Source organism: Malus sylvestris, chromosome 6, assembly GCF_916048215.2.
Source record: "Malus sylvestris chromosome 6, drMalSylv7.2, whole genome shotgun sequence".
NCBI classification, from domain to species: Eukaryota; Viridiplantae; Streptophyta; class Magnoliopsida; order Rosales; family Rosaceae; genus Malus; species Malus sylvestris.
The window spans coordinates 6,142,088-6,161,652 of record NC_062265.1 but is presented as its reverse complement, the minus strand read 5'-3'; the positions used below and the strand labels follow the sequence as shown (position 1 = coordinate 6,161,652).

The 19,565-nt window shown below is 41.2% G+C and overlaps 1 protein-coding gene across 1 annotated transcript; it reads right to left on the bottom strand.

The window, feature by feature from the left end:
* Positions 1-5,073: 5,073 nt before the first annotated feature.
* On the bottom strand, positions 5,074-19,187 carry LOC126626521 (NAD-capped RNA hydrolase DXO1-like). The gene is made up of 13 exons (XM_050295874.1): positions 18,679-19,187; positions 17,887-18,131; positions 9,075-9,140; positions 8,882-8,960; positions 8,659-8,738; positions 8,539-8,562; positions 7,946-8,070; positions 7,139-7,352; positions 6,982-7,038; positions 6,656-6,702; positions 6,255-6,339; positions 5,996-6,059; positions 5,074-5,545 (listed from the first exon to the last, which is right to left on the bottom strand). Exons 1-13 carry the CDS (start codon positions 19,070-19,072, stop codon positions 5,442-5,444), a joined length of 1,584 nt encoding a protein of 527 aa, XP_050151831.1. The 5' UTR covers positions 19,073-19,187; the 3' UTR covers positions 5,074-5,441.
* Positions 19,188-19,565: the final 378 nt, after the last annotated feature.

Genomic DNA, 19,565 nt, shown 5'->3' with positions numbered 1-19,565 from the left:
AAATTTTGAAGGTCCAGCTACCCTAACCCACAAGGGTAAAGGAACAGCACCACTGCTTGATAACTAGAAAGTCCCAATGTGTGTCAACCTCCGTGCTCCGTGGCAAAGCAGACTGGCAAAAATGCCCAACCTTTACTCACATTCGAGAAAACACTCCCAACAAGATTGCTTGCTCAAAAATCGAAGAGGCACCGCTCTCCGAATCTCGAGAGCCGGACTCCCAACAAGATTACTTTCTCAAAAATCAAAGAACACTGCTCTCTGATTCTCAAGATTCAGACTCCCAACAGGATTGCTTTCACAAAAATCGAAGATGCACCGTTCTCCGAATCTTGAGAGCCAGACTCCCAACAGGATTATGTGTTCAAAAATTGAAGAGGCACCGCCGTCCGAATCTCGAGAGCCAAACTCCCAACAAGATTACTTTCTCAAAAATCAAAGAGACACTGCTATCCGAATCTCAAGAGTCAGACTCCCAACAGGATTGCTTTCTTAAAAATCGAAGAGGCACCGCTCTTCGAATCTCGAGAGCCAGACTCCCAATAGGATTACGTGCTCAAAAATTGAAAAGACACCACCCTCCGAATCTCGAGAGCCAGACTCCCAACGGGTTTACTTTCTTAAAAATCGAAAAGACACTGCTCTCCGAATCTCAAGAGTCAGACTCCCAACAAGATTGCTTTCTCAAAAATCGAAGGGGCACCGTTCTCTAAATCTCGAGAGCCAGATCCCCAACAGGATTGCTTGTTCGAAAATCGAAGAGGCACCGCTCTCCGAACTTCGAGAGCCAGATTTCCTTGGATAAAGCTTGTCTGCAATCTTCACACGCAACACCAGTTTCCAGATACCACAGACCACTTTTTCAAAGTGCTCTGACAAAGTTAAAACACATGAAACTTGCAGCTCCTACTACATTGATATGACCCAGAAGGGTAAAGGAATAGCAATACTACTTGTTGTTAGGGAGACTCCTATATATGTCGACCTCCATCCTCCACAGCCAGGCAAACCTGCAAATAAAAAAATGCTAAACTTTTCTTCACATCCGAGATGGCACTCTCAGCAGAGTCTCTCGAAATAATCAGCTTATTTTCCTCCCGATAATACCTCTACAAACAAGCCACACCAGAGCAAGAGTATCTCATATCATCAGGGTTAAAAGCAAGAGTATCCCATATCATGTTTTTTCCCTGTCTTTTCCTTTGGTCTTATTCTTACCTGCAAGACAAACAGAAAGAGAGCAATCAATCAACACTTGGAATCAAGCTTCCAGTCAGGAATTGACTGCCTGGAACCCCTTACCTGATTACTTACTTGGCATTGCTCTCGAGTACTCATCTTCAACATCTTATGCTTCCAAAGAAGATACCACATCTGCCTGAGGAACAGATAGGGCAAGTGAAAAGGATACAAGGAAGCATGTAGAGATAAGCGTAACAGAACACGTGCCGATACATCCACTACTTTGTCAACAGCAAAAGTATCCCATATCATCAGGGTCGAACGTACTCTAGATTTGATGGACTTGTTTTGACCCTCAAATTCTTGAGTCGGCCTTATACTCTGGAGGAAACCAGAAAGCCCTCCAGCCCAGTTCAAGAATAAGCTTGTGGAAAGTTACTTCTTCAAAAGTAAAAGTATCTCATATCATCTCTTCTCCATTTGCTTCTCCTTATCCTTGTTACTGTTTACGACACAAGGAGAAAGAGAACAATCAACCGGAAGCCGAAGTCGAACCTCCAATCCAGGTTGCTTGCTTGGAAGTCTGATTGCTTACTTATCGTAAGGCTCGAGGTTCAAGCTTACTCATCTGCTGTTTATGGAGATGAACGAAAGCCACACAGCCAAACACATGAGGTGGTTGATTTGGAACTGCAGAAGCATCAACATGTGAGGAGAGAGCCTGAAGAGGCGTCTGAAAATCAACAGATCGGGATGGAACGCGATTAATGAGATACGCAGTTGAGGTGAGAGCTTCTCCCCAATAGGATAACGAGAGACGCCCCTCGAGTAAGGAAGCACGGACAACCTCCAGAAGTTGACGGCTTTTTCGCTCTGCAACTCCATTTTGTTATGGAGTGTATGGACATGTCGTTTAATGAACAATACCATGATGATCCAGAAAGGCACGAAGGTCAGAGTTCATATACTCGCCACCATTATCACTCATGAGAACCTGTATTTGTGACTTATACTGTACTTGCACCATTTTGTGAAATTGCTGGAATAAGGAAGGAACTTCACTTTTTGACTTCATCAAACAAACCCAAGTCATACGTGTGCAATCATCAACAAAAGTAACGAACCAATAAGCACCACCAAATGTAGCAGTTTTAGATGGTCCCCACACATCAGAATGAATTATCATAAACGGAACATAACTTTTTGTCAAACTGGACGGAAATGAAGTACGATGACTTTTAGCTAGTTCACAAACACCACATTTAAAGCTAGAAACGTCATTCTTAATAAATAGGCTAGGAAACAACCTTTGTAAATAACCGAAAGAAGCATGTCCAAGTCGACGATGCCACAACCAAACATCTGAAGCTTTATTCCGCTCCCCTTGAGATCCTCCACAATAAAAGCATGAGTCAACATCTGGGTACTGTTCAATGTCAGCTCCAAGTAGTAAAACCTCCCTTTTCTGATACCATAACCAATCGTCTTGCGAGTCCGAATATCCTTAAAAACACAAAAAGAAGGCCAAAAAATAACAAGACAATGTAGGGCAACGGTTATTTGAGCAACAGATAATAAATTATAATCAAGTGAAGGAACAACAAGCACAGTATCAAGATTATGGGTATCTGAAAGGGAGACAGCACCTTCCCCAATAATGGGGGCAGAATTACCATTGGCAATACTGACAACAGTTTTGGTGGATGGTTTTAGGGTTTGTACCTGTCTAAAATCACAAGTCATATGTTCAGTAGCACCGGAATCAATTATCCATGTATTATTCGTAACAGATGCAGAAACCTTTAAAGCCTTACCATCGTTAACTGTATGTTGAGAATGTACTTTAGTTTCAGCAATTAATGCACGCGGCTTATTACACCGGGGATCACGAGTCTTGTCCCAATTAACAAGATAGCCAATAAGTTCGAAACAATGATTTGCGGAATGTCCTCTCCAACCACAATAAGGACAATTGCTGGATGGATGATAGCAAGAAGCACGGGTCCAAGATTTCATCGCGAGCCATTTTAATTGTAGCATGTGGGCCACAAAAAAAAAAACAAACTGCAATTCAAAAAACAAAAAACAAAAATACAAACTGCAACTCAAAAAAAAACAATAATTTTCCCTTTTTTTCTTTTTCTTTTTTTCCTGTTTTTTCCTTTTTTTTTTCTTTTTCTTTTCTTCTTTTTCTTTTTTCTATTTCTTTTTTCTTTTTCTTTTCTTCTTTTTCTTTTTTCTTTTCCTTTTCTTCTTTTCCAACAAAGCAATGCTTCTGCGTTTTCTCCCTTTTTAATTGTTTCCTTTCTTCAATCCGCTCAAATACAAAGGGATTGCAGCGGATGGGATTTGTGCAAGCAAACAAAAACTTGCAGCAAATGGTTCGTGGACTGGTGCGATGGTGGGTGCGAGCAAGTTCAGTGGTGGATCTGGTTGGTTCAGGCAAGGTTGGGTTCGGATTTTGGATTGCAGCATGCGACAACCAACAGTGGCAAATATGTAGATCTGAGTTCTGGGCTTCAACACAATACGTATAGACTCCGGTGCGACGAAGCAAACGAACAAAAGGGATCGATCCAATAACGATACCGTCGCTCGTTGGTTATACGGCGCACAGCACAACTGGCGGTGCGGCTAATGATCGGACGGCGCGCTACACAATCTAGCGCGCGGCATGGTGATCTGGATTCTGCACACAGCAGCGGGGTTTTTTTTTTTCTTCCTTAACCTAGCTCTGGTGCCAAGAAGAGAATGCTCTTTTGGAATAATTGTATATATTATTCATCTCTCAAGGAGGGATTTATAAGATGTTACAATCCTATCAATAAGGGAAGAAATAATTTACATAAAAACATATTAAAGTAAGAATCCCAAGATTACAAGAATATACACAAAAAGTCAACACTCCCAGCAGAGAAGCTTGCGCATGAGAGGTTCTGGGTCCTGTAGGGTAGGAAGAGAGGTTGCAACGACAACAAGTACGGGGAGGTGTTTTCCGGTGTCTGGTGAACAGAGAAGAAAGGATGAAAGAGAAACAAGGCTCGTGAGTTGTGCGTGCAAACTGGAAAATAGGAATGATTCGAACTTAAATACAAGAGTAAATTGTAGCAATGGTCCCTGAACTTTACTCAAATTGGAGCAATGGTCCCTCAACTAAAAATCCATTACCATTGGTCCCTCAACTTATCAAAATGTGTAGCTATAGTCATTTTCATTAATTTCTTCAAAATTTTGTCAAAATATGTTATGTTGGAATAACCATTTATTTAATTAGGGTCCCTCAACTCATCAAAGTGTGTAATTATGGTCATTTTTGTCAATTACGTAAAATTTTTTGTCAAAACGAGTTATGTTTGAAGGACCATAGCTACAATTTGGATAAAGTTAAGGGACCATTTCTCCAGTTGAATTAAAATTGAGGGACCAAAGGTAATGGATTTTTAGTTGAGGGACCATAGCTACACGTTTTAATGAGTTGAAGGACCAATGGTAATGGATTTTTAGTTGAAGGACCATTGCTCCAATTTGAGTAAAGTTCAGGGACCATAGCTACAATTTACTCTAAATACAATGTGGAATGCGCTGCTCTAACCAAGCTAAGCTCATTTATGTATGTATGGGGCAAGTTATTCTTTTCACTTAAGCTTCTACCAATCAAGCATTAATCCTTGGATTTGTTTCTTGTAAAACAAGTTAATTAATTTTGATCATTTTACATGCAACCTCTCCCAATACCAATCCCACTCTTAGTAATCTCACAATTGCTCTCACGAAGGGTTTTGTTAATAGGCAGTTTATATAAGATAGAAACGATAATGTTTTGGTGGAAAACATTAGCGTTTCTCACCGAAGGATCTAACCGGACGGCTAAGATTGGGGATAGAGAAAAAGTTCGAGAGAGAGTCCGAGTGCCTCATAATTTATATTAGTCAAATAATTTGGATACATCTAGCTATTGACTGTAACGTAAAAAGTTGTAGATAACAACAGTATGTCTGATACCGAAAGACGTTCGTAAACTAATAAAACAGAATGAAAAACAAGAAACAGAGGTCCATTTATACAGTTCTCTCGATTGATGGTGATCTCGGCCGCATGACGATATGAGCCATTCGACTACTATGAAAACCGAAAAAGAAAAACAAACAGCAATCTTGGGGAGACACTGCATTTTATTTTTATGCCACAAAGAGGTACAAGCAATTTGAAGCACAAACGACTGGGAAAATAGGGTTAATCTGGGACGCGTCACTAAACGTCTACAATTGCTGAACGTGGTTAGTAATTTCTTCTGGGCAAGATTGGGCTTGTAAAAGCTCCAAACGTTGGTAAGGATGAGTAAACTGCAATATGTAATCTTCATCTGTAAAAAAATTAGCACATTTATTAAACAAGCGCACCATCTGACTGCTGAGGAAAACATTGTCTACGTTCAACAGAAATCTGAATCCCACTACTTCAGCTACGAAAAGCTATTATAAGATACCACTGAATTCCTGTAAATACGATCAGTTTTATAGAATATATAACAAACTCATTTCGTAGTGATGTGTTACCGTTATAAATATAGTTGTAATGAGAGAGAAAGGAAGAACAGAAAGAACAAAACCTAGAAACAAAATTAAAATCGCTTTCAGTTTTCATTTTTCGTTACCATCTATGTTTTCTTCATCTTCTCTCACATTTCCTTCTCCAATCTCTTTCTTCAATTAAGAAAGGGAGTAGAGAATCATATTCTCTTTTATACTTTTTCTAATTGAATGGGAAACAAATGAAGCTGAAGGAAAAATGGAGACAAAGATTTAAAACTCACTATCTTTTACGGTCCCATAGAGCCAGCATAATACCTCATCAGCAAATGCCAAGCAAACTCCTCCCTGCCAACCAGATTCATTAGAAGTGACAACCAGTTTCATTAATAGTGACAGATAGAACATTTATTCAGCACAACCATGATCGATAAACTTCACAGATACTAAGGTCGATAAATCAAATTTTTTTCAGTGTGACGGGTAGGAAGGTGGTTGGTTGTATGCTCAGAAACCATTTGCATCACAGAAAACAAAATTTACCTGCCAGTAGTTCTTCATTTTCACTCTTTGCGTTATATCTTTGGTTCTTAGTCTCTCTGTGCGAACAAGTTGACCTGCATCATTCCTGTAAAAAGGGAATATATATATTTATATATAAATTGTGTAGAGCAGCAAATGAAAGAGCTACCACAAAAACTCTTCCACGAACAAGCAACTGCACAGTGGAATATATAATGCACGTATTTCTATGAATTTAAGTCATTTATGTCAACTATATAAATTACCATTCTTTTGCACCTTTTAATACGCATAAGCTATCTATGCCATTTTGAAAGATAAGCAAACTTTGATGTATACAGTTAATGGTCTACCCAGTAAGAAAGTGAAAGGCTTAAGTAGCAATTTGGAAAGTAAAAGGCTTAAGCAGCAATTTGGATTACCTAAACCCAATGACAATATAGGGAACACCTGCTAAGAATGATTGAATCTGCACCAAATATAAGAGAAATGTTAACTCATTTACAATTACAGATTTTACAGAAGCCTGACGAAAATATAAAAGACAGGTTCACTCCTTTACGAAAAAAAAAAACAGATGCTTTGAAATATAAATAGGAAAAGGACTAGAGACAATGACAACCAATTCCTTGAGAAAACTAGATAATAAAACTGAAGTACAATCTAAATTCTGCCATTTTGCATGTCAATCTCTAACAAAAGCTATTGAAGACCCTGTGTGTTTTTAGGTAAGAAAACAGTAATGTACCCAAAACTTGAGGAGCTTCTCTTTCTCAAATTCATACTCTATTTTATGGTTGTCCAACTGCACAATTGAATGAGAAACTTACGGTCAGTTACATAAGAAAGCTCAGAGAAGAAAAAGAGTTGCATGTACAGGAGAGTGAAGAAAAACAAATGTCAACCTCACGGCTTGTCTTTAATTCCACATAAAACCTCCTTCCATCATCAGTTGAGTCACAGCAATCCATTTCAGCACCCATAAGAATGCGATGAGCCCCTAATTTTGTTTTGATCACAGAACAGTATTCAACATTGGCATCAACATGATGTATCCCTCCATCGCCTCTTCCTGGATCTTCAGTGGCAAGACTCTCAAAACAATACCCCCAGTAACACCTGAGTTGAATGGATAACATTGCATAAAGCACGCCTGAAAATGAAAATAAGCAATAATAGAAAGATGCATATCTAGGTATGCTTAGCCCTCTTGAACCAGTTAGATGAAGAACAACAAAATATCAGTTACAATTAGCTGCTAAGGTATCAATTAAAACACCAATATATCTCCCACAATCTAGATGACAGGAAGCATTTATGCCCAACTTCAATGAAGTAAATTATATACCTTATGAAATCACTTCTGCATCTACTCTAAATTACATCTCATTACTATATTAAATTCAAGAATAGCAACACGTTGAGCTTTGACAATCCTTATCAAATCTCCCGTTCTTTCATAATGAAAACTCGAAATAGTTGGCTGTTAATCCATCCTTCAGGTACAACTTGAGAAGAAGGGTTTGAAAACATTGATATTCATTAATAAATCTATTTCTTAAGCAGAAGAATTCCATTGATTAAAGCAAGGAGCAATTCCAATAACTCTATTAAACATACAAGGGAAGCAATTCCAAATGCTCCAAGAACATAGTCATTACCATCCTAGAAAGACCATACGAATTTCTAAAGAATAAATGAAAGTCCAGTACCTTCTTCGATCCAACTCAGTCTGTGGCCTTTCAGGTAGTTTATGCACATCAAGATAGACAACCCCATTCCTTTTATGCACTCCCATCTCCCAAGGATCCCTTTTATTATAAAAAGTGGCCAATATCTACATAAATAAAAATTAAATTATTTTAAAATTAAAATTAAAATAAAAAAAAAAAACCAAGAGAAGCATATGAAATACAACAAAACACCTGTTAGCTAGTCCAACAAATACCACAGCTTAAAATATTACACTAATAACCAATTAGCTGAAGTACTCTACAGCATTGTGTCTCTAGTATGTTTCTTGAAGTATTGCCCCTTTCTTCATTTATTTGTACCACTAAGCGTGCATAAAGATAATTATAATTCAGTAACTTGAGTATCCATTAAAAAGAAGTCATCAGAGGCCTGCAGCTGCTCATTAGATTGGTTTAAGCATTCAACTGCTAGAATCTATACCCTCTTATCCAAAATCACTACACATCTACACACCATATGATAACTAATCCATGGTTCATCAATGATATCCATTCAAACTAATACAGGAAATTATCTTCAGAACAAAATACGGAAGGGGACTAAGAGATACCTTATTAAGATTGTTGCGATAAGTCTGTAAAAGACAAAAAGATGTCAAACAAATTAGTAGTTAATAACCCATATGGAAAAATTATAAATGAGAAAACTATAAGTGTAATACGCTTCGCACCACAAAATGAATGTTTTGAAGTGGAATATTCTTGTCTCTTATGCAGCCGAGAAGGTCACCAAAACCTTGAGAGCCCAAATCTGGTTCAGACAAGTAAAAAAACACATAAACTCTCTGGCAAAGATCAGATCTAGTATGCAAAAAACCACAAAGAAACATATAAACTAACTCCAATACACATCTTATAAATCTAAAAAAAAACTTATTTTGACACAAATCATACCTTTCTTCGCAATAAAAGTATCATAACCTTCATTCAGATCTCTTCCAATTTCTTCAGTAATAAGACGCTTGAAAAGCCTCTAATGTGGATGACAGAACAACATGAATTAGTTAGTGATCAGTGTGCACTGCATATACAAGAGAAACCTACCTAAAGAATGGACCATTCAGAAAGTACGCTACAGTATGCTTACCAAACTGGTCTCGTCAAAGCTGACATCTCCACCTTCTACCCGACTATAGCAAGCAAGCTCACAGGGCTATTGGGTAAAATTATTAAATTAGTGAAGAGAAAAAACAACTAACGTACACATAATGCACCAGTCAATTGACAAGGACGACTTATGAACATGTGGATTAAATCCCTGATCAACAACAACAACAACAACAACAAAGCCTTTTCCCACTAAGTGGGGTCGGCTATATGAATCCTAGAACGCCATTGCGCTCGGTTTTGTGTCATGTCCTCCGTTAGATCCAAGTACTCTAAGTCTTTTCTTAGAGTCTCTTCCAAAGTTTTCCTAGGTCTTCCTCTACCCCTTCGGCCCTGAACCTCTGTCCCGTAGTCACATCTTCGAACCGGAGCGTCATTCGGCCTTCTTTGCACATGTCCAAATCACCGGAGCCGATTTTCTCTCATCTTTCCTACAATTTCGGCTACTCCTACTTTACCTCGGATATCCTCATTCCCAATCTTATCCTTTCTCGTGTGCCCACACATCCCACGAAGCATCCTCATCTCCGCTACACCCATTTTGTGTACGTGTTGATGCTTCACCGCCCAACATTCTGTGCCATACAACATCGCTGGCCTTATTGCCGTCCTATAAAATTTTCCCTTGAGCTTCAGTGGCCTACGACGGTCACACAACACGCCGGATGCATTCTAACACTTCATCCATCCAGCTCGTATTCTATGGTTGAGATCTCCATCTAATTCTCCGTTCTCTTGCAAGATAGATCCTAGGTAGCGAAAACGGTCGCTTTTTGTGATCTTCGCTAGATTGCTCCGGTCATTAGTGTGGATAAGTATATAAATGGATAGAGATAGGAAAGCAAACACAAGATGTACGTGGTTCACCCATATTGGCTACGTCCACGGAATAGAAGAGTTCTCATTAATTGTGAAGGGTTTACACAAGTACATAGGTTCAAGCTCTCCTTTAGTGAGTACAAGTGAATGATTTAGTACAAATGACATTAAGAAATATTGTGGGAGAATGATCTCGTAATCACGAAACTTCTAAGTATCGGAGTGTGGAGTCGTCTTGACTTGCCTTATCTGTCTCATAGGTAGATGTGGCATCTTCTCTGGAAGTACTCTTCCTCCATCCAGGGGTGGTATCTTTAACTGGTGGAGATGCACAAGGTAATGTATCAATTTCACTTGAAGCTTACTTGTAGTTTCAGGCTTGGTCAAGCGCGATACAAACCATGTAGTAGGAGTCCCCCAAGTCGCCGAGCTAGGGGGTCTGCTGAAAGAGGTGACAGACAAGGTAAGCAATCAGAGCTCCGACTGATTGTTCACCTTCTCCCCATCTTGCAGCAGCATGAAGGATAAAGAGAAGAAAAATGAGAAGAGATGATATGAGATACTTTTGCTTTTGAAGAAGTAACTTTCCACAGGCTTATTCTTGAACTGAGCTGGAGGGTTTTCTGGTTTCCTCCAGAGTATAAGGCCGACTGAAGAATTTGAGGGTCAAAACAAGTCCATCAAATCTAGAGTACGTTCCACCCTGCTGATATGGGATACTTTTGCTTTTGACAGAGTAATGGATGTATCGGCACGTGTGCTGTTACGCTTGTCTCCACATGCTTCCTTGTATCCTTCGCACTTGCCCTATCTGTTCCTCAAGCAGATGCGGAATCTTCCCTGGAAACATAAGATGTTGAAGATGAGTACTCGAGAGCAATGCCAGGTAAGTAATCAGGTAAGGGGTTCCAGGCAGTCAGTTCTTGGCTGGAAGCTTGATTCCAAGTGCTGACTGATTGCTCTCTTTCTCCTTGTCTTGCAGGTAAAAACAAGGCCAAAGGAAAAGACAGGGAAAAAGCATGATATGGGATACTCTTGCTTTTAACCCTGATGATATGAGATATTCTTGCTCTAGTATAGCTTGTTTGCAGAGGTATTATCAGGGGGAAAGAAAGCTGAATATTTCGAAAGGCTTCGTTGGGAGTGCCCTCTCAGATATGATGAAGGGTTGAGCATTTTTGCAGGTCTGCCTGTCCGTTGGGGATGGAGGTTGACATATATAGGAGTCTCCCTAACAAGTAGTAATGCTATTCCTTTACCCTGCTTGGTCATAGCACGGTAGTGGGAGCTGTCAGTTTCACATGTTTTAACTCTGTCAGAGCACTTTGAAAAAGTGGTCTGTGGTATCTGGCTCTCGAGATTCGGAGAACGATGCCTCTTCGATTTTTGAGAAAGCAATCATGCTGGGGGTCTGGCTCTCGAGATTCGGAGAGCAGTGTCTCTTCGATTTTTGAGGAAGTAATCATGTTGGGAGTCTGGCTCTCGAGATTCGGAGGGCGGTGCCTCTTCGATTTTGGAGCAAGCAATCTTGTTGGGAGTGTTGTCTCGAATGTGAGTAAAGGTTGGGCATGTTTGCTAGTCTACCTTGCCACGAAGCACAAAGGTTGATACACAGGGACTTTCCAATTATCCAGCAATGGTACTGTTCCTTTACCCTCTCTTCGATTTTGAGAAAGTAGTCATGTTGGGAGTCTGGCTCTCGAGATTCGGAGGACGGTGCCTCTTCGATTTTGGAGCAAGCAATCTTGTTGGGAGTGTTTTCTCGAATGTGAGTAAAGGTTGGGCATGTTTGCTAGTCTACCTTGCCACGAAGCACAGAGGTTGACACACAGGGAGTTTCCAATTATCCAGCAGTGGTACTGTTCCTTTACCCTTGTGGGTAATAATATGGTAGCTAGACCTTCAAAATTTATGTGTCTAAACTTTGTTAGTGTTGTTTCTTTGCTATTCTTTTACCTTTCTTGGTCAGAGCGATGTAGTGGGAGCTGCAAGCTTCACGTGCTCAACTTTGGCAGAGAACTTTGGCAAAGTTATCTGTGGTACCCATGAGCTATTGTTGCGTGTGGGAAGTGGGTGATTGAACAGTAAGATTCATGTGCTTTCTACTTCACCAGAAGTCTTCGACAGAATGCCCATAATTTCTGCAAAGCTGAGTGTGCGTGTGACAGGTGCTGACAAAGCTAGAAAAGTAGGTGCCTCTTCGATTTCTGAGATCGGCCCTCGTGGTCTCTGAGCAGCCCAGCTTTTGAGAAAGCGAGCGCCTCTTCGATTGATTCGAAGAACGATGCCTCATCGATTTTTGAGAAAGCAGTCACGCTGGGGGTCTGGCTCTCGAAGATTCGGGGAGCAGTGTCTCTTCGATTTTTGAGAAAGTAATCATGTTGGGAGTCTGGCTCTCGAGATTCGGAGGGCGGTGCCTCTTCGATTTTGGAGCAAGCAATCTTGTTGGGAGTGTTTTCTCGAATGTGAGTAAAGGTTGGGCATGTTTGCTAGTCTACCTTGCCACGAAGCACAGAGGTTGACACACAGGGACTTTCCAATTATCCAGCAATGGTACTGTTCCTTTACCCTCTCTTCGATTTTTCAGAAAGTAGTCATGTTGGGAGTCTGGCTCTCGAGATTCGGAGGACGGTGCCTCTTCGATTTTGGAGCAAGCAATCTTATTGGGAGTGTTTTCTCGAATGTGAGTAAAGGTTGGGCATGTTTGCTAGTCTACCTTGCCACGAAGCACAGAGGTTGACACACAGGGACTGTCCAATTATCCAGCAGTGGTACTGTTCCTTTACCCTTGTGGGTAATAATATGGTAGCTAGACCTTTAAAATTTATGGGTCTAAACTTTGTTAGTGCTGTTTCTTTGCTATTCTTTTACCCTTCTTGGTCAGAGCGATGTAGTGGGAGCTGCAAGCTTCACGTGCTCAACTTTGGCAGAGAACTTTGGCAAAGTTTTCTGTGGTACCCATGAGCTATTGTTGCGTGTGGGAAGTGGGTGATTGAACAGTAAGATTCATGTGTTTTCTACTTCCCCAGAAGTCTTCGACAGAATGCCCATAATTTCCGCAAAGCTGAGTGTGCGTGTGACAGGTGCTGACAAGACTGGAAAAGTAGGTGCCTCTTCGATTTCTGAGATCGGCCCTCGTGGTCTCTGGGGAGCCCAGCTTTTGAGAAAGCGAGCGCCTCTTCAATTTCTGAGACCAGCCTTCGTGGTCTTTGAGCAGCCCAACTTTTGAGAAAGCAAACGCCTCTTAGATTTCTGAGATCAACCCTCGTGATCTCTAAGCAGCCCAGCTTTTGAGAAAGCAAACGCCTCTTCGATTTCTGAGCAGGCGCCTCTTCGATTTCTGAAGCTCCGTCGAGTGCAGATTTTTATAAGGGCTGGCATTAAGTTCTAAAGCACACTTGAATCTCCACCAGTAGAAGCTTCATTCTTGCACTTCTAAGATCTTGATTTGTCCGACCTCTTCTCTCTTCAACACCTTTGAAAATGTCTGGCCCCTCCGACCGTCGTTTTGACTTGAACCTTGTTGAAGAGGCAGCCCCGCCTTCTCCAGACAACATATGGCGCCCATCCTTCGTCTCCCCTACTGGTCCTCTTACCGTTGGGGATTCCGTGATGAAGAATGATATGACCGCTGCGGTGGTGGCCAGGAACCTTCTCACTCCCAAAGATAACAGACTACTTTCCAAACGGTCTGATGAGTTAGCTGTTAAGGATTCGCTGGCTCTCAGTGTTCAGTGTGCAGGTTCTGTGTCTAATATGGCCCAACGCCTATTTGCTCGAACCCGCCAAGTTGAATCATTGGCGGCTGAAGTGATGAGTCTCAAACAGGAGATTAGAGGGCTCAAGCATGAGAATAAACAGTTGCACCGGCTCGCACATGACTATGCTACAAACATGAAGAGGAAGCTTGACCAGATGAAGGAAACTGATGGTCAGGTTTTACTTGATCATCAGAGATTTGTAGGTTTGTTCCAAAGGCATTTATTGCCTTCGTCTTCTGGGGCTGTACCGCGTAATGAAGCTCCAAATGATCAACCTCTGATGCCTCCTCCTTCTAGGGTTCTGTCCAGTACTGAGGCTCCAAATGATCCCCCTCCGGTGCCTTCTCTTTCTGGGGCTCTACCGACTGCTGAGACTTCTCCTAAGCAACCTTTGTGAAGGCTCCCTCTTGTGTGTTTATTTTGACTCATGTATATGTACATATTTGTAGCTTATCGGGGATATCAATAAATAAGCTTTCCTTCATTTCAACGTATTGTGTTAAATACACCAAAGCCTTCTTCGCTAAGTTCTTTGAATTTTCTTTTGTTGAAGCTTGTATGTTGAAGCTTTCTGAGTGGAGCATGTAGGTTGGGGTAGTGTTCCCTTAATTTTCCGAGTGAGGAAAACTTCTCGGTTGGAGACTTGGAAAATCCAAGTCACTGAGTGGGATCGGCTATATGAATCTTAGAACGCCATTGTGCTCGATCCTGTGTCATGTCCTTCGTTAGATCCAAGTACTCTAAGTCTTTTCTTAGAGTCTCTTCCAAAGTTTTCCTAGGTCTTCCTCTACCCCTTCGGCCCTGAACCTCTGTCCCATCGTCGCATCTTCTAATCGGAGCGTCAGTAGGCCTTCTTTGCACATGTCCAAACCACCGTAACCGATTTTCTCTCATCTTTCCTTCAATTTCGGCTACTCCTACTTTACCCCGGATATCCTCATTCCTAATCTTATCCTTTCTTGTGTGCCCACACATCCAACGAAGCATCCTCATCTCCGCTACACCCATTTTGTGTACGTGTTGATGTTTCACCGCCCAACATTCTGTGCCATACAGCATCGCCGGCCTTATTGCCGTCCTATAAAATTTTCCCTTGAGCTTCAGTGGCATACGGCGGTCACATAACACGCCGGATGCACTCTTCCACTTCATCCATCCAGCTTGTATTCTATGGTTGAGATCTCCATCTAATTCTCCGTTCTTTTGCAAGATAGATCCTAGGTAACGAAAACGGTCGCTCTTTGGTATTTCTTGATCTCCGATCCTCACCCCTAACTCGTTTTGGCCTCCATTTGCACTGAACTTGCACTCCATATATTCTGTCTTTGATCGGCTTAGTCGAAGACCTTTAGATTCCAACACTTCTCTCCAAAGGTTAAGCTTTGCATTTACCCCTTCCTGAGTTTCATCTATCAACACTATATCGTCTGCGAAAAGCATACACCAAGGAATATCATCTTGAATATGTCTTGTTAACTCATCCATTACCAACGCAAAAAGGTAAGGACTTAAGGATGAGCCTTGATGTAATCCTACAGTTATGGGAAAGCTTTCGGTTTGTCCTTCATGAGTTCTTACGGCAGTCTTTGCTCCTTCATACATATCCTTTATAGCTTGGATATATGCTACTCGTACTCCTTTCTTCTCTAAAATCCTCCAAAGAATGTCTCTTGGGACCCTATCATACGCTTTTTCCAAATCTATAAAGACCATGTGTAAATCCTTTTTCCCATCTCTATATCTTTCCATCAATCTTCGTAAGAGATAGATTGCCTCCATGGTTGAGCGCCCTGGCATGAACCCGAATTGGTTGTCCGAAACCCGTGTCTCTTGCCTCAATCTATGCTCAATGACTCTCTCCCAGAGCTTCATTGTATGACTCATTAGCTTAATACCCCTATAGTTCATGCAATTTTGTACGTCGCCCTTATTCTTGTAGATAGGCACCAAAGTGCTCGTTCGCCACTCATTTGGCATCTTCTTCGTTTTCAAAATCCTATTGAAAAGGTCAGTGAGCCATGTTATACCTGTCTCTCCCAAAAGTTTCCACACTTCGATTGGTATATCGTCTGGGCCTATTGCTTTTTTATGCTTCATCTTCTTCAAAGCTACAACCACTTCTTCCTTCCGGATTCGACGATAAAAAGAGTAGTTTCTACACTCTTCTGAGTTACTCAACTCCCCTAAAGAAGCACTCATTTCATGTCCTTCATTGAAAAGATTATGAAAATAACCTCTCCATCTGTCTTTAACCGCGTTCTCTGTAGCAAGAACCTTTCCATCCTCATCCTTGATGCACCTCACTTGGTTTAGGTCCCTTGTCTTCTTTTCCCTTGCTCTAGATAGTTTATAGATATCCAACTCTCCTTCTTTGGTATCTAGTCGTTTATACATATCGTCGTAAGCCGCTAACTTAGCTTCTCTGACAGCTTTCTTCGCCTCTTGCTTCGCTTTTCTATACCTTTCACCATTTTCATCGGTCCTCTCCTTGTATAAGGCTTTACAACATTCCTTCTTAGCCTTCACCTTTGTTTGTACCTCCTCATTCCACCACCAAGATTCCTTTTGGTGTGGGGCAAAGCCCTTGGACTCTCCTAATACCTCTTTTGCTACTTTTCGGATACAACTAGCCATGGAATCCCACATTTGGCTAGCTTCCCCCTCTCTATCCCACACACATTGGGTGATTACCTTCTCTTTGAAAATGACTTGTTTTTCTTCTTTTAGATTCCACCATCTAGTCCTTGGGCACTTCCAAGTCTTGTTCTTTTGTCTTACTCTTTTGATATGTACATCCATCACCAACAAGCGATGTTGATTAGCCACGCTCTCTCCTGGTATAACTTTGCAATCCTTACAAGTTATACGATCCCCTTTCCTCATTAGAAGAAAATCTATTTGTGTTTTTGACGACCCACTCTTGTAGGTGATCACATGTTCTTCTCTCTTCTTAAAGAAGGTGTTGGCTAAGAAGAGATCATATGCCATTGCAAAATCCAAGATAGCTTCCCCATCCTCGTTTCTCTCCCCAAAACCATGGCCACCATGAAAACCTCCATAGTTGCCTGTCTCCCTGCCCACGTGTCCATTTAAATCTCCTCCTATAAATAACTTCTCCGTCTGAGCAATTCCTTGCACCAAGTCTCCAAGATCTTCCCAAAATTTCTCCTTCGAACTCGTATCCAACCCTACTTGAGGTGCGTACGCACTAATCACATTGATAAGTTCTTGTCCTATTACAATCTTGATTGCCATGATTCTATCTCCTACCCTCTTGACATCTACAACATCTTGTACCAAGGTCTTGTCCACGATGATGCCAACACCGTTTCTCGTTCTATTTGTGCCCGAATACCAAAGTTTAAACCCTGAGTTTTCTAGATCCTTTGCCTTACTACCAACCCACTTAGTTTCTTGTAGGCACATAATATTTATCCTTCTCCTCACCATAACTTCCACTACTTCCATAGATTTTCCCGTTAAGGTTCCTATATTCCACGTTCCTAAACGCATTTTGCTCTCTTGAACTCTACCCTTCTGTCCTAGCTTCTTCACCCTCCCCCGTCTAATAGGATCAAAGTACTTCTTTTGTGTGTCCCGGGTAAAGTTGATAGGAGCATATGCTCCCAAACAACTTTGAGTGGAGTCGTTCGAAAAGAAGTTTCTATGGCCCCCTTGCTCATTTAACACTGCATCCGGGTGCCGATGGAGATACAGCGACCCTTGCTCACTTATCACTGTGCTCGGGCCACACAGTGCGGCACTTACGGGTGACGCCCTAGCTTTAGCGTGATTTTGTTCTGGATTCATTTTCATAAGGATTCGCCGTGATCATGGAGTGCCGGCTGTCGACTACCTGACGCCCTCCCCCTCCTCCTTTATCCGGGCTTGGGACCGGCCATGTAAGACATAGGCGGAGTTATTAAATCCCTGATCAACAAGTAAATTTACCAAAATGACACGGATATATATGACTAATGCTGCTTGCATCAGTTAAACCAAAAGCCAATGTAACACTTTAAAGAAATTATTTTATACAAAGGGAATAAACTAAGTCGTCCAAAATTTGGACTGTCCAGCTATATCAGTAAAAATATAAGATCTGTATTTTGTGATATTTATCTGTGCACCCTTGATAAGTCAACCTTAAAAGCACTTGACTTGAAATGAGAGAGAAAAGGTAGCATAGAAATGAATGATTACTAGACATACTTCCTGAAATGCAACGGCCTTTCTTGACAGTGTTTCTCCACTCTTTGAAAGTAGTCTTAGTTCCGAGACAAAACGTTCATCGCGATAACCATTTGAGCCATCATATCCAAAATTTTGCCTCTGCTGAAAAGGTCCACCTCGACCAAGGATGCCTGCACCTCTATCATTTGGACGTCCAGATGGCCAACGACCACGCCCTGAATTCCCTCTACCCTGATTATTCGTATTGCGTATGACAGGCAATACTGCCAAGAAAATGTTTGGTTAGTATGGGGTTTCAACGTACAGCAATCCAAAGGGAGTATCAAACTAAGCATTTTAGCTGAAACGTCAAAAGCTCATATCTTAGTAACAAGTTCAACCTACAAGTATCTAAACATTAACCCCTCCCAGCATATGCAACGCTTCAAGACGAAGGAACGCTAGTAGAAACAAAATTACAGTCACAAAACCCAAAAAGAAAATTACTAAAACAAATTACAGAAACAAATAAAAACCAGAAAGAAAAAAAAGTGCGCGGGAAACAAATATGTAAAACACCAATCAAAGAAGGCCAATTGGGTAAGCCAGAAAACCCATCAATGAAACTTAATAAGCAACCAAATCAGAAAAATGCAAGATACCCATCAAAGAAATTCACTTGGGCAAAGCTGCAAGCCTACAAATGTCATGAATTTAACCCAATAAGCAACAAAATCACCAAAATGCTGAGTACCCATTTCTCAACACAACAAAAACACCAAAAAATACTATACCAAAGCACATATAAAAGGCCATGAAAAAGGTAATTACCAGGAATAGGGAAAGGACTAGTAGCAGGGGTTTTACAGTAATCTTCATTGTCAGAGCCAAACAGATCCTTGTCGTCCTCCCCAAAATAACCCATATTGCTATACTCATTGTCGTCGGTGGCGGCATTTGAATAATCAGCCTCTTCGCCATTCTCTACCTCTTCTTCCCCACCGCCAGCGCCGCCGCCACTGCTTGCGCTCGGGCTATTCCCGCTGCTGGACTCGCCTCCTTCGTTGGATGAAGAAGAAGCCGATGAGGATGAAGATGAGGACGAAGACGACGATGAGGAGGAGGACGGTGAGGATGAACGGGCCCCATCTTGTTTATTACCGTCGTCGTCGTCGTCGTCGTAGTCTGGCCCGAAGATATTTTTGTGGTGTTCTGAAAAATCCATCCGGTGGGGTGGGGGGGGGGGGGGAGCGAGCTGGAAACTGGATGTGGGAGACTGAGTTCGTGTGCAAGGTAACTCGGTTTTCAGTAGGGACGAGAGGGTGGGGTATTCCGAGTCCACCCCGTGAGCGGGCTCAAAACTTAACTTCTAATTGTATTTGGAAAATTACATTTAAACACCTTAATTATGTGACATAACAAACTCCTACTTTATTTTTTTTAACATCACAATGTCATACATTAATTATGAATTCGTTATAATATCAAACTTTTGTTACATAATTTGTTAAATTGATTGTAAGTGATGACGTGCCAAATATAAAGTTTACATTTTTAGTACAAATGTCGATGCAAATTCATAACACCTCATAACTTGAAGATCAATTCAAATATAAAATACAACTCAAATTGAATTTAGCAAGTTTACGATCTAGTAGCTGTAAGATCAGTGCTTAACCTCTCACTAAACCTGTTACACAAACCAAGAGGGCTACAAG

Coding starts and splice junctions, on each gene's coding strand:
- LOC126626521 (XM_050295874.1), bottom strand. CDS start 19,072: ATGGATTTTTCAGAACACCACAAAAATATCTTCGGGCCAGACTACGAC. Junction 8,739..8,881: donor TACTTTTATTGCGAAGAAAG/GTATGATTTGTG, acceptor TGTCTGAACCAG/ATTTGGGCTCTCAAGGTTTT. Junction 8,071..8,538: donor ATCGCAACAATCTTAATAAG/GTATCTCTTAGT, acceptor TTATTTATGTAG/ATATTGGCCACTTTTTATAA.